General features: G+C 44.0%; 1 protein-coding gene across 8 annotated transcripts in view; it reads right to left on the bottom strand.

Annotated features, from left to right (window-relative positions):
- TACC1 (transforming acidic coiled-coil containing protein 1) overlaps positions 1–14122 on the bottom strand; it is a 95971-nt gene that overhangs the window by 20493 nt on the left and 61356 nt on the right. For 3 of the 8 annotated variants that reach the window (XM_087969619.1, XM_026681151.2, XM_087969616.1), the window contains exons 4-5: positions 5035–5095; positions 2504–2711 (exon numbers count right to left, since the gene is read on the bottom strand). In XM_087969619.1, coding sequence (XP_087825745.1) covers positions 2504–2711; positions 5035–5095 — 269 coding nt within the window. Of the gene's footprint in view, positions 1–2503; positions 2712–5034; positions 5096–12329; positions 12366–14122 lie in introns of all 8 variants that reach the window. The other 5 variants (XM_087969621.1, XM_026681152.2, XM_087969618.1 and 2 more) reach the window with 3 other exon arrangements.

Below are 14122 nucleotides of genomic sequence, written 5' to 3'. Positions count from 1 at the left end.
AGATTCTCCCAGGCTTTGAACTGAACTGCTGCATTCAGAACAAAAAAAGCAGGGGATATTCTAACGCAATGCAAAACATTCTCATGTTCCATGACAGAGGATCGCCTTGACTTACAGCTGTTCCTTTCACAAAGGTTACAAACAGCCTTGGAAAAAGGAACTGGTGACCTGTACTCGCACTTACATCCAACACACCGCTACCCTCCGGCTTCATTTATTCAGGTTAGTGGGCTCCAAAACTCCAGAGAGCCAACACAACCCCCAGGTGGCTCTTGGGCAACACACCCACAAGTACGGAAAGGCTTGGACTCAGTTTTTAGTATAATACTCTCCTTCGAATCTACCGTATTTGTCAGACTATAAGACACACTTTTTGGTCTCCCAAAAGTGGGTGGAAAATGTCTGTGCGTCTTATGGAGCAAGTATTGCTGAAGCTCCGCCCACCCACTGCATGTCCTATTTTTGGCCTCGACGTACCCCATTTTCAGCTCTCTTTTTTTGGCTCATTTTGGCCCCTTTTTTCAGCCCGTTTCCCCATGTTTTCGCCCCTGTTTTGAGCCCCGTTTTGGCCCCATTTTTGGACTGATTTCCTGGACCGCACAGAGGCCAAAAATAAAATAAAAAACATTTTTTTCTTGTTTCCCTCCTCTAAATATTGGTGCATCATATAGTCCGAAAAATACAGTACTTAACAACTCCTGTGAGCCTTACTCTGGAAGAACAGTAACTGCTCTATTTGTCTCAGGCTGCTTTAGGCTGTCTCAGCCTCTCAAAGCAAACCCCTTTGTGAGAGGGCACACCATAGGCTGCCCTGCATGAAAAGGAAATGGGACGGCGTTTCTGCTAAAAGCACGACTTGCATTTGTGCCAGGCGCAAGGAACCAGAATGACACTTGGGAGATGATCGTCATAGTTATTTCTTCATTGCTAACCTCTTTAACAACCGTCTCTCCAGACCGACTGCCTTCTCTTGGGAACGGTCAGATAAAGGCTCTGTGGATTTGGGGGGAGACAATCTGAAATCTTGCCAAGAAAAATTAAAAAATCAAACTCTCCTTGACTCGTTTTTGAAGTCTCTTTTAATAAGTGTCTGTGGAGGTTCTCAGTCATCCATCATGGTTGTCCCAAAGGTGCTTTTTTCAAGAGGCAACTGGACATTCATGTTTTTCTTTGAAGACACTTTGCTTCTCATCCAAGAAGCTTCTTTGGCTCTGACTGGAGGGTGGGGAATGGAAGCATTTATATTCCTTGCAGAGAGCTGGTCATTTGCATCCTTTTAGAGGGTCATTGAGGCCATGTGGAAGTTTATGTGTGTCCTCAGAGTCACCTGAGTGGTGCTCCTGGTTCCTGTAGTCTGCATTCCCTCCCCCACTCCCGAGAAATCCAGGGGAATATAAATCCTCCCATTCCCCACCATCCAGTGAGAGCTGAAGAAGCTTCTTGGATGAGAAATGAAATGCCTTCCAAGAACAACAAGAAAGTCCAGCTGCCTCTTGAAAAAGCACCTTTGGGTCTCTTTTATAGGTTTAAGACAACGATATTCATTTTGATCCGGGTTTTCCAGATCTCAAAACGATGTGTATGCTTGCTGACACGCCAATATCTCTCAATTAGGGAACCTCTACCCATCCAGAGGGGTTGGCAATAGACACATTCTGTGATGACCCAGGGTGGGATACAAAACAAACACAGCCACAGAAAACAGGTGAAGCCCCTTTTATTCCTTCACTTTGCTTCCAAGCCCTGAATATTCTTGACAGAAGACAAAAAACTCCCACACAAACAGTTACAAGAAGAAGGGAAAAAGCAACACAAACCAGGCAAGATAACGGCTGGAGGACATCCATAGACACACACTGGGAAGGACGCCAAACTCAGAGAGGAACCATAAACTAGAGATATTTCCACACGTTGTTTCCAGCACTTGCCCGTACACATGTTCATCCTCTTACCCAGTTGTCATAGCTACAGCCCATGAAGAGGATCAAGGCCCTCTCCTCCCGAGGAGACCACTCTCTCCCTTATGCTCTCCTCCCTGCGTGCCCTAGGATGGAGAGGGGATGGGCCTGGGTCCTCCTCTGACTGCCCCAGTTGGCCTCTGCCCTTCCCCAGCCTCCTCCACAACCTCCGGAGCCACACTTCCACTCCCTGTCGGCTGTTCCTCCTCTCCCTCAGAGTCAGTCTCCACCAGGGGCATGACACATTCAGTAAATCCCAACCTGTACATTTGTTTGCTTAAAAAGGCGCATGATGACTCAGAAAAAAAATTCACTCAGCAACTGATATCCTTCCCAGAACGCAACCATTATTGAAATACAGTAGCCTCCTACAGCATCTGTCCTCCAGATGTGTTGGACTAGACTTTGCAGACTTTCCTTGCTGACAGCCAATGACTCTGCTACCGGCGATGGGAGTCATGGGAGTCTGGAAGGCAGATTAGAGGGGGGAAAAACTCCATTATTAAAGCAAGAGAGAGATAAAATAACGAGAGGAGCTTCCATACCTTCTACCTGGGATGAAAACGTATGATTTATGGTAGGCACGGGCACATTGGAACACTCAAAATACGCCAGGTCTTCCTCGGGCTCACCTTTTACCTCCAACTCAGCTGGCTTTTGGCCAGTGGAAGCCAACTTCTCTTCGTCGGTAGCATGCCCGTCCTGATTGGGAAGATCTGGGATTTTGGAAATAAGTGCTGCCTCCTCTTCACCCTATATAAACAAGAGGGCAGTTAAGCTGAGAGTGTTCAATTCTGAACTAGGTACCCATCATAAGTTAATAAGAACCTAATAACACAGACCTGGGGTGTCAAACTCAAGGCCTGTGGGCCCATGGGGTGCTTAGATCTGGCCCAGGGGGCCGGTCTGGAAACAGCAAAGGACTGGCCCATGATGCCTCTGTTTGGGAAAATGGAGCTCTGTTTTCGCTGGCAAAGGGCTATCAAAACAAAGTAAAAGCAAAAGGAGAAATGTTCCCCCTTTTGCAGAGGGCTATAGCAAAACAAACTAAAAGCAAAACAAAAGCAGAAATGTTTTGCATTTGAGCATGCAAGAAGGGACAGGAAGGGAAAAAGGGAAAGAGGAAAAACAAAGAAAAAGATGGGAAGATGAGAGTAAGGAAAGAAAAAGAAGGAGAGGAAGAGGAAGAAGAAAGGAGAATGAAGAGGGAAGGGAAAAGAAGAAAAGGAAGGAAAGATGGGAAATACAGCAAGGAAGGAAAAAGAAGGGAAGAAGGAAAGAAAGAAGAAACAAAAGGAGAAATGTTTCCCCTTTTGCATTGGAGCAACCAAGAAGGGACAGGAGAGGAGAAAGAGAAAGAGGAAAGAAAAAGAAAAAGAAGGGAAGATTGGAAGAGAGCGAGGAAGGAAAAAGAAGAAAAGACGGAAAGGAAGAAGAAAGGAAAATGAAGTGGGAAGGAAAAAGAAGAAAAGGAAGGAAGATTATAATGAGAGGGAGGGAGAGTCGGAGGGAAGTCCTGCCTTAGCACCAGAGATGCCCCTGACACCAGTTCCATGTCATAGCCACCATGGCTACATCCCCAGCCATGCTCACCATGGCCACACCCCATGCCACGCCATGCCCCCACCCCCGGCCCTCCGAGGTCAAACACCCCGGCCCCCAATGAAATCGAGTTTGACACCCCTAACACAGACAGTCTACATCTCAGAAGCCCAGCCATCCTCAACTCCAGCACCTTCCAGCTGTGGGACTCCCAGAATTCTCTGCAACAGCCATACTGGCTGGAGAATCTATGGAATTGAAGTTTGCACATCTGGAAGTATCCCCGTTGGCTGCAGCAAAGATTGGAAGGAAGACTTAATGTCGTTTCCTCCCACCCTTTTCTCCTGCTGCATATGCTATAACTTGGTTTACATGATATATGAAACCAGGCAAAGAAATCAGAAGCCAAGGTTGTTCCAATGTGTACAAGTTTAGTCAACAGAATGTCAAGGTGGGCTTGGACTTAAGATCGCTTGTGGGCACAAAGGGATGCGAGACTGATGATATATTTGACCCCCTCACTCAGATTCAGTCTGGTCATCTCCTGCAACAAGGCTGGTGAACAGAAATACACATATGCTTGGCCAACTTTTCAAACATAGGAGGGTTTTTAAAATGTTTTTAAGCTAGGTTTAACTAGCTGAAACTGCTTGGCTCAGTTACCCTTTTCCTGATTTCCAATAATGTCATTATTCCCAAAACACAAGATTCGGTTATTTCACACAGCCATCTCAGCAACAACAACCCCAAATTTGATCCTCAACTCAAAATAAGAAATTACAAATTGCTCCATTACCCCCAGGATATGCCCAAATTATCCCCTTGGTAATTACTCTCGGTTTAAGAACCACTATTCTAATTATTTGCTCTTTCAACATTTCTGTAAGTTGAGTTTTAATGCTCACTTTAATGAGTCACATTGTAGGGGAGATGGGCGGAATAAAAACTGAAGGAATGAATAAATGAATGAATGAATGAATCAATCAATCAATCAATGCCATTTGAACAATTTGCAACTTACTTTAATGGTTTTCAAACATCTAACCCAGCAAAGACATGTGGATAATATTGACTGCAACCAACAATCTAGCTACAGATAAAGATGTAGATATATCACACATATCTGAATCAGTGTGTTCACTCATTCAATTATACTGTTTTACAATACAGGTAGACCTTGAGTTATGACCATTCATTCAGCAACAGTTCAAAGTTGCAATGGTGCTGCAGGAAAAAACTTACAACAATGGGTCCATGGAGTTCAATAAGACTATCCAATAAGCAGTTTTAGGTAATAAAGGAAGAAGTTTGGGAAAATTGGTTGAAATTTTTCAACCCAGACTCTCTGACTCGTCATATCAGCCACTGATGGATGCCCACAATCTCATCTTCAGGAACGCCTATGATGCCAACCTTTGAGGCTGGCAAGTTCATTCCTGGCTGGTTCTGCCCACAACCAGCCACCATACATTGGTTCTTCGCCTCTGAGACAAGGACAGCCGTGTTGTAAAAGAGAGCAAGGGAACACCTTTACCTGAGAGCAAGCATCCAGGGCTAAGGAATGAGTTTCGTACTTTCTCGCCTTGCAGCCAGTCCTGTAAAAAAAAGAAAGGACGTACCAGTTAGAGTCAAGTTTTCTGGTTTTCCCATGGAAAGAGGAGAGCAAGCAAAGGAGAAGAGACACACACGGACAGCCAGAGGGGGAGGAACTGAAGCAAAAGAAAGAGCGAATCCTGAATTTGTGGACGTTCAGTGAGGAAGGAAAGTCACCAGCCATTCCCCCCCAAATATTTCCTGAATGGTCTTCTTGGTTTGAAATAACCAACACTAAAAGGCTTTTGAGTGAGCTCTATAAGGCAAAAGACACATTGCCAATACAGGACATCCAGACCTGTTCCCCCAACACAATACATGCGAGCGCAAGTGCTGAATAGCTGCATGCACGTTTCTCATTTTTGAAGGTAGGCTGAAAGTATATTCAGGACTGGCTGGATACCTGTGCTTCGCTACAAAACTATGTGGTTGGGCTTAGTTTTTGGGGAGGAAAATAAGGGGAAAAAATTCTGCCTCTGCTCTACCAGCATCCATCGGTATTCATCTGGCTAGCATCCTGTCAGTGTGTGAGAGAGTTGAGGGCTGTTTGGAAAGTGAGAGTATTTGCTGTGTGAGCAAGAAGGAGACAGCAAGGAGCCAGGGCATGGCTTAGCTCAACTGTTCTGTACTAAAGCTGCTTGGTGCTGTGAAACTGAAACTCCTCTCGTCTGCTTGTGTTTTGCATTTGGAAGAGATTTCTTTTCAGGTGGGGAGGGGGAGTAGAACTCCTTAGCATCAGAGCATGTTAATAATAATAATAATAAACGAAACACTAATGCTCTGATGGTCAGTTCGAAAAACCCTTTCTTAGTGAGCACCTAGAAGCCAAGAGGAACATACGTGCAAAATTTCAAGTTTGGAGGCTTTATGGTTTTGGAGATTTTGTGATGGTGCGTGAGTTCTTTTTCGCTTTCCTATATATAGATAAACGTGAACAGGAAACTGACTTAGGTGCAACCCTAAGCCAGATTCTTCCTTCATCCCCTCTTGAAAAGAAGACCCAAAGCACATGCTTCCTGTTTCAAACCAACCACCATGTACTTCAAACCAAGTCAACCGGTCCCTATTTTAAAATAAGGATTTCGGAAAGATCAAGCCATGATTTATACCACAGTGTTATTCATAAATGGTGGCTCAAGCTAAACAGAGTTTCCCTCATCTGGGACACAGCCCACCTAGGTTTGAAAGAAGAACGTTCTCCAGCCCCAACGGACAAATAGATGTTTAGCCAGAAGAGGGGGTCATTTTTGCTCACATTAGTGTATGTCAGAGGTCTCCAAACTTGGCAACTTAAGACTTGTGGACTTCAACTCCCAGAATTCTGCAGCCAGTTGGCTGGAGAATTCTGGGAGTTGAACTCCACAAGTCCTAAAATTGCCAAGTTTGGGGACCCCTGCCTGGTGCATGTATATACACATTAATATACATTAGTGTATATTAGTGTATAAAACTGCACTATATATTTTCCTACTAAATGCCAGATAGGATGATGGATCCTACAGGAGAGGGAATCTAGAACGGGGGGCAGTTAGCAACCTACAAGTATTCCTCGACTTACAACAGTTTATTTAATGACCAAAGTTGCAGCAGCATTGAAAAAAGTGACTCGTCACCGTTTTTCACACTTACGACCGGTGGTGGGATTCAAAAAGTTTTACCACCAGTTTGGTGGGCGTGGCTTGGTGGGTGTGCTATGCGCATGTGCACACACTTTGCATGCGCGCACATGCCAAATGTGCACTTTGCACAGGCACAGAGGCGTTCCAACTCACTTCTTGCAAGCCTGCACTCTCCCGGTCGCTTCAGCAGCTGCCGCGCGACACTATTCTGTGTCGTGCAAAGCGGCTGCGCATCAAAAGCAGAGGATAAAAGTGAGTATGGGTGGGCAGGTGGGCCCAACAGCAGAGCGGTGGAGAGAACCGGTTTGGTCGCCGCTACAGTCTCAGCCGAACCGGGCCGAGCCGGTAGAATACCACCACTGCTTATGACCGTTGCATCATCCCCAAGATCAAAATTCCGGCTCCTGGCCACTGATTCATATTTATGACGGTCACAGCATCCTGGGATTACGTGCTCCGCCTTTTTGCAACCTTCGGACAAGCAACGTCAATGGGGCGGCCAGATTCACTTAACCACCATGTTACTAACTGTAACAATTGCAGCGATTCCCCTTTACAACGGTGGCAAGAAAGGCTGTAATGTGGAGCTAAATACACTTAACGAATGTCTCACTTTGCAACAGAAATGTTGGGCTCCACTGTGGTTCTAAAAAGTCGAGGACCATCTGTGATAAGCTGATGGTTTGGAACTGGCTATATTCAGGGGTGGGCTGCTAGGGGTTCGGAAGAGCCCCTAGCTAAGGTTCTGGGCAGTTTGGAGAACCCCCAAATCTAACTCCTGGCTGGCCCCGCCCACCCAGCCCCTCCCCTCCCAGGGGTCTCCACACAGCTTGTTTTGGATGCAGGTAAGTGCAGGGCCCCCATGGAGGCTCAGGTAGGGTGAAAAACAGGCCTCCCGGAAGTTCGGGAAGGCCGGAAATGGGCCGTTTCTAACCTCCTCAGAGCCTCCGGAGCCTGGGGAGGCTGTTTTCACCCTCCCGGAGGCTCAAGAAAAGCCTCCGGAGTCTGTGGTGCAGGAGGCCGATGAGGCCACACCCACCATGGCCATGCCCACCCAGCAAACGGGCAGAGAACCCTTAGCTAAAATGTTTGAAGCCCCCCCCCAGTTGTATTCCCTTACAACAGTCCTGTTGTCAATGGATTACCCCAGCAGCCATTTTGAGCCTGTGCCCCCTTCCTCCAAATTCACAATTTGCCAAAACTCCGGACTGGCCTAGTCAAATTATTCAATCTCTTTCATCGAAACAAAGACACGCACTAAGATTTGCAAGAATCAGTCTGCCTCCAACCCTACTTTCTTCCCCCCTGTCGTTGCAGATCAAAGACCAGCAAACTCTGACTAAATACAACAATTATTCCGGCTGCCATCCTTCATCTCCATCAAATTATTTGGCAGGGATGAAGGCAGTTAAAAGGAAAACCAAGCCTTTAGCTGCTGGCTAGCTTTCATCCCGATAGCCTGCGTTGGTTTGTGTTATGGTCATCTAAGGAATTTACCCTGTGCAGCTACAGAGTGCAAGCAGAATGACCTTGTAATCACAATTCCATTTGCAAAGGGGGCCCCCTAAGGATTAACCCCTTGTGTGATTTCTTGCAATCCAAGCATTACATCCAGACTAACTAATAAAGCCATCACACCCCTTGGAGCTGAATGGGAATTTGTTTGCAAGCCAATATGCTCTCACGGAGAAGCAGCCAATTAAGACGAAGCAGTGAATAACCCACCACAGCAAGATGTGACCCTTTGGCCACACATTTCAAGGGTCTTTAACGAGAAACAAGCTCCCGGTTTCACAAAATGATGGTTAACTTAATTAATAAGCAGGGGGCAAAAGCTGGCATGGAACTGGGATTCTGCTTACACGGCAAATTCTAAACCCCAAAGAAAATAACCTGGAGTTTAGGATGATTTTACACACGCCGATATCCAGACACACCTCGCCAAAAGGAAAATTAAGGCAAATGTGTTTGCTTCTATTGCTACATTCTCAGAATACCTAAGACAGCCCACTTATTTTAAAAAAGAATGAGAGAGAGGGAGAGAAACAGAAAGAGAAACAGAGAGAGAAAGAGCGAGAAAGAAAGAAAGAAAGAAAGAAAGAAAGAAAGAAAGAAAGAAAGAAAGAAAGAAAGAAAGAAAGAAAGAAAGAAAGAAAGAAAGAAAGAAAGAGAAAGAGAAAGAGAGAAAAAGAGAGACAGAGAAACAGAGAGGGGGAAAACACACACACAGAGAGAGAGAGAGAGAGAGAGAGAGAGAGAAACAGAGGGGGAAACAAAGAAAAAAGTGAGAGATAGGGAGAAAGAGAGAGAGAGAGAGAGAGAGAGAGAGAGAGAGAGAGAGAAGTCTTTTAATTTAGCAATTCCTCCCCCACAAGCCCACAGCATTGTTCTCATTTCAGTTGTCACATTTTGCAAAGGCTGTTTAGTGTCACCAGCTCTGTATTTTCTGTTTCGAAACCAGCAGCAACCGTCTCCCTGCCCTGCCCTGATGCAATGAGATGCTAAAGTATAAGCAAGAGCCAGAAACGTCATTTTTGCCCCGGCTATCTGCTCTCTGTTTCTCACAACACAAGTACGTTAAGCCAACCAGCTCAATTTATTTATTTAAAACATTTCTATAGTTGCCCAACTTTCAACCAGCTCTGAGCAAGCTCCCAATCAAACAGAGAACCCCCTCACTGAATTTCCTCATTCTGTTCATTATCTGTCAGTTCCTGGGAGAAAAGCCAGAGCAGAAACAAGGTAGAGCAGTGACTTTTTATTGTGGGGTAGAATAACAAAATCTTGGAAGAAAGTTTTTATTCCCTTCATCCTATACCAAACAAAATCAAGGCAGGGTTATTTTGAATTTTTCTCTCTCACCCTTTTCTTCTTCCCAGGACTGAACAAAAGACAGTCCTCCACTGACGAACATTCCTTTAGTGACCGTTCCAAGTTATGACACTGCTGACAAAAGTGGCTTACAACCGGCCCCTTGCATTTACAACTGCTGTGGTGCCCCCCCACAGGCATGGGATCGCAATACGGGCTCTTGGGACAAGAATGGACTGAATCTGCACTCCCCCAATGCCAAGGTCCCCAATCTCCTAATCTTGTGTGGCACCTGGGAGGTCATCCAGATCTTTGTTTTATCTAAAGACGTGTTGACAGACCTGAAAATTCTTGAGAATCAGCTAAATGGAACTTCAGACCAAGCTTGTGCTAGTTACATGAACACATCTATGCAGGTTTTTTTCCGCAGCAATACAGGAATTGTTTGCTATTGCCTTCTTTGGAATAAATATGTCTAGGCCAGAAGCCCTGGTCTTTCTAGGCTGCCCTATCCAATAATAAACCAAGTCTGTTCCTGTTTAGTTTAAGTTGGAAGGGACCTTATAGGTCATCCAGACCAACCCCCCACCCAAGAAGAAGGACCCTACACCATTTCTGACAGATGGCAGTCCAGTCTCTTCTTGAAAACCTCAAGTGATGAAACTCCCACAACTTCTGAGGGCAACTTCTGTTTCATGGGTTGATTGTTCTCACTGTCAGAAAAGTCCTCCTTATTTCCAGATTGAATCTCTCCTTGTTCAGTTTCCATCCATTATTCCTCGTCTGGCCTTCAGGTGCCTTGGAAAATAGCTTGACCGCCTCTCTCTGTAGCAGCCCCTCAAATATTGGAAGATTGCTATCCTGTCTCCCCTGGTCCTTCTCGTCACTATACTAGTCAAGCCCAGTTCCTGCAACCGTTCTTCATATGTTTTTGAAGAGTTTTTGAAGTGTGATCAAGATTAGGTATCTACAGACCCCTCACATCCTGGACACAAATTGTTTTAACTTCTACCCTCAGGACAACCCTATAAGGCATTGCATGCCCAAACAACTAGACAAAAAGAGTTTTTTATCCCCCTGTGGCATCCCTCCGCTGAACACCTACTTCCCACAGCACAGTCTCAGGCCTAAAGCTATTTACCCATGTAGTAGACTTTATTGCTATTATCCTTCTCATCTTTTCCTTTTTCCTACTATCTTCTCCTATTGGTATCTTATGATTTATCACATGTTGTTTGTATCTTATGATTTGAAGATTGTAACTATGATTTATTATCTATGACCTATCACTTTTTTGTTTTATGTACAGTGAGAGCTTATGCACCAGAGACAAATTCCTTGTTTGTCCAATCACACTTAGCCAATAAAAAATTATATTCCGTTCTGTTCGATGTCTATTCTGTATTTTCTTTTTTATTCTCTTCTATTCCCTATTCTCTTCTGTTCCCTGCTCTATTCTATTATTTGCTATTTTATTCTATTTGCTATTCCATTCTATTTCTCTATTCTATTTGCTGTTCTATTCTATTTGCTATTCTATTCTATTTCTCTATTCTATTCTATCCTGTATCCTATCCTATCCTATATTCTATTCTATTCTATTCTATTCTATTCTATTCTATTCTATTCTATTCTATTCTATTCTATTCCCTACTCTATTTTATTATTTGCTATTTTATTCTATTTGCTATTTTATTCTATTTGCTATTCCATTCTATTTCCCTATTCTATTTGCTGTTCTATTCTATTTGCTATTCTATTCTATTTCTCTATTCTATTCTATCCTGTATCCTATCCTATCCTATCCTTTCTATTCTATTCCCTACTCTATTTTATTATTTGCTATTTTATTCTATTTGCTATTCTATTTTATTTCCCTATTCCATTCTATTAACCATTCTATTCTATTTGCTATTCTATTCTATTCTATTCTATTTTTCTATTCCATTCCACTCCACTCTACTCCACTCTCTCCTGAATCCTGTCCTATTCTATTCTATTCTATTCTATTCTATTCTATTATTTGCTATTCTATTTTGTTCTGCTATTCCATTCTATTTGTTATTCTATTCTATTTTTCTATTCCATTCCACTCCACTCTACTCCACTCTCTCCTGAATCCTGTCTTATCCTTCTATTCTATTCTATTCTATTCTATTCTATTCTATTCTATTCTATTCTATTCTATTCTATTCTATTCTTTGCTATTCTATTTTGTTCTGCTATTCTATTCTATTTGTTATTCTATTCTGCTGTTCTATTCTCATTCCCATTCCCATTCATTCTAATTCTATTCTTCTCGCCACCCATTCTGAAACAGCAACCGCAAATTCTTTTGTCAGCTGAGCTTGATCTCGCAGATATATCCATATAATTTTCTTGACAGCAATCTGAAAATTGGGTTACCAGAGATGAACCCTCATTTGGGCTGACTGCAAGGACACACTACAAGCCAGGATTATTTTGCAGGCACAGACATCCACTGCAAATAAGCATGCCATCAACAGCAGATCAAACCAGATCAAATCAAATGTTATTACTGCTATCAAAGATCGCAAATGCCATCAACAGCAAAAGCATACTCCTCTCCCCCTACTTATTCCACCAGGAAGCAAAGCTGCCAGATAAAATTGTGCCTTTAAAATGGAGGCCAAGGACAACACACTCGTTTAAAGAAAAAAAGGCAAGGGCTGTGGGGAAGCAACATGCAACAGAGAGAAAACCAGAGAAGGAGAAGCAGAACTCCCAAACCTTCCAGAAAAGGAATAAAAAAGAAAGAAAAAGAAAAGGAGGAGAGAGTACTTACAACAGAAAACAGAGAAATTTCACTTGTTCTGTAGTCCTGAGGCACCAGAAATAAACAGACAAGAAAGACAAGCAGAGGGAGGGAGATGGAAGGGAAGGAGAAAATACACATGAAAGATCCAGATATATATTTCCTGCTGAATAAAATGCAAGTTATCCTCTGAAGCTAGGAAGAGCTGCAGGACTTGACATATTTAGGACTAGGAGAGGAGCCCTCAAAAGAAGAGTCACGGCTTATTATAAGAGCCGTATCTAAATGTCACAGTTCTGCATGAACATCACGTGGAATTAAACTCTCTCAGAAGCCTCGGCTTTCATTGTAAATAGCACAAAGCCACTTGTTAATGGCTGTGAAACTCGTGGATCAAAGGTTGATGAGGTCTCAGAAACTAGAAAGCTTTAGGGTTTTGGTGTGATAAGTTTGGCCCCCAAGCTGTTTAGCAACCCCCAGATTGCAAGCATAGAAAACTGAATGCAGTGTGCAATCTGCCTAAGGTATCCAAATCTTAGAATCAGACTTAGCAGCTGGGGACAGAGAGTTCCAATGATAGAGGCAGGAGATGGGTCTAGGCCCATGGTGGCCAATCTATGCCATGCGTGCTGGAAGTGGCACGCACAGTCATCTCTCCAGGCATGCCAGCCACCACCGATTGCTCTTCTGGGTTCCAACGTGCACATGTGCACTGGCCAGCTGGTCTTTGTGTGCACCGGAGCACCAGAAATCAGAACAGCTCCTGTTGCATGCAGGCATGCCCGGCCACCTGGTCTTCCAGTTTCTAACATGCATGCGTGCGCAAAGACCAGCTGGCACATGCATTAGAAACCAGGTGGCCAGCTGTACGTTAGAAGCCAGAAGACCAGCTGGCTGGCGCACATGCCTTTTCAGACTTTCCATAGTCTATATGAGAGGTTGCTCAGAGGTAGCAGATACCCAGTTGTATCCATGACCTCTTATCTCCGGAAAGCAACAATGTGGACCAAGGGAAAGCAAGCAGAAGCCTTCCAGATGTTCTGAACGTCCATGTCCATCAGTTCCAGACAGCATAATCAATAAGCAGGAGAACTGTAGTTTAGCAATGCTTGGAACACCACAGGTTTCCAACTGGATCAGGGATGTGACTCCTTGGACTTTCTCATGACCTTTCAAATGTTAATGGGATGTCACATCTTACAAATGTGTCAGGCTATTATTTGCTCATTTCCAAAGGACCTCAACCCCCACTTCTGGATTCCTGCCGAATATTTATTAGAACATTTAAGAATTACCATTACAACCTGCTTAACTTCCATGGTGAACCTTGCCGATTTCCTGTTCAAAACCAAGAAGTCGATGGCAAAACACATCAGTCCAGAATCTGGGAATACGCTGACTTTGTATCTTTCATAGAGAGATAGGGTTAATAAAGTTGATCTGCAAAACTCCAGATGACCAATTAATCATCTGACTTGGGGACCTTTTTTCATTAAGCCTCATGTTGTGCCCACAAAATCTCCGTGGAGCTGAAGAGGCCATCTAGGAAGGCTGGCTGATTCAGTCTGCAAACCCTTTTTGAAAAGAACTTCTCCCTAAAATGTCACAGTGCTTTTCTGATTCACGTGTATTTTGCACACACAATGAGGCTGTGGCTCATCCTGCTTTCCCACCAATGCATGGCTACATTAATGAGCTGTGACTGAGGTGGAATCCCTTGGCAAGTTGCATTTACGTTAGAACTGAAATAGCCTTGGAAGCAGCTACAACCTGGGCTGGGCTGCGACTGGTTCGCCCAGGTTTGAGCGAACCGGTAGCTAATT

Source organism: Notechis scutatus, chromosome 7, assembly GCF_049901735.1.
Source record: "Notechis scutatus isolate UNSWTSFEM ecotype Mainland chromosome 7, rNotScu1.2, whole genome shotgun sequence".
NCBI classification, from domain to species: Eukaryota; Metazoa; Chordata; class Lepidosauria; order Squamata; family Elapidae; genus Notechis; species Notechis scutatus.
Note: the sequence above shows the minus strand (reverse complement) of the source record. Positions and strands in the feature narration are given on the sequence as shown.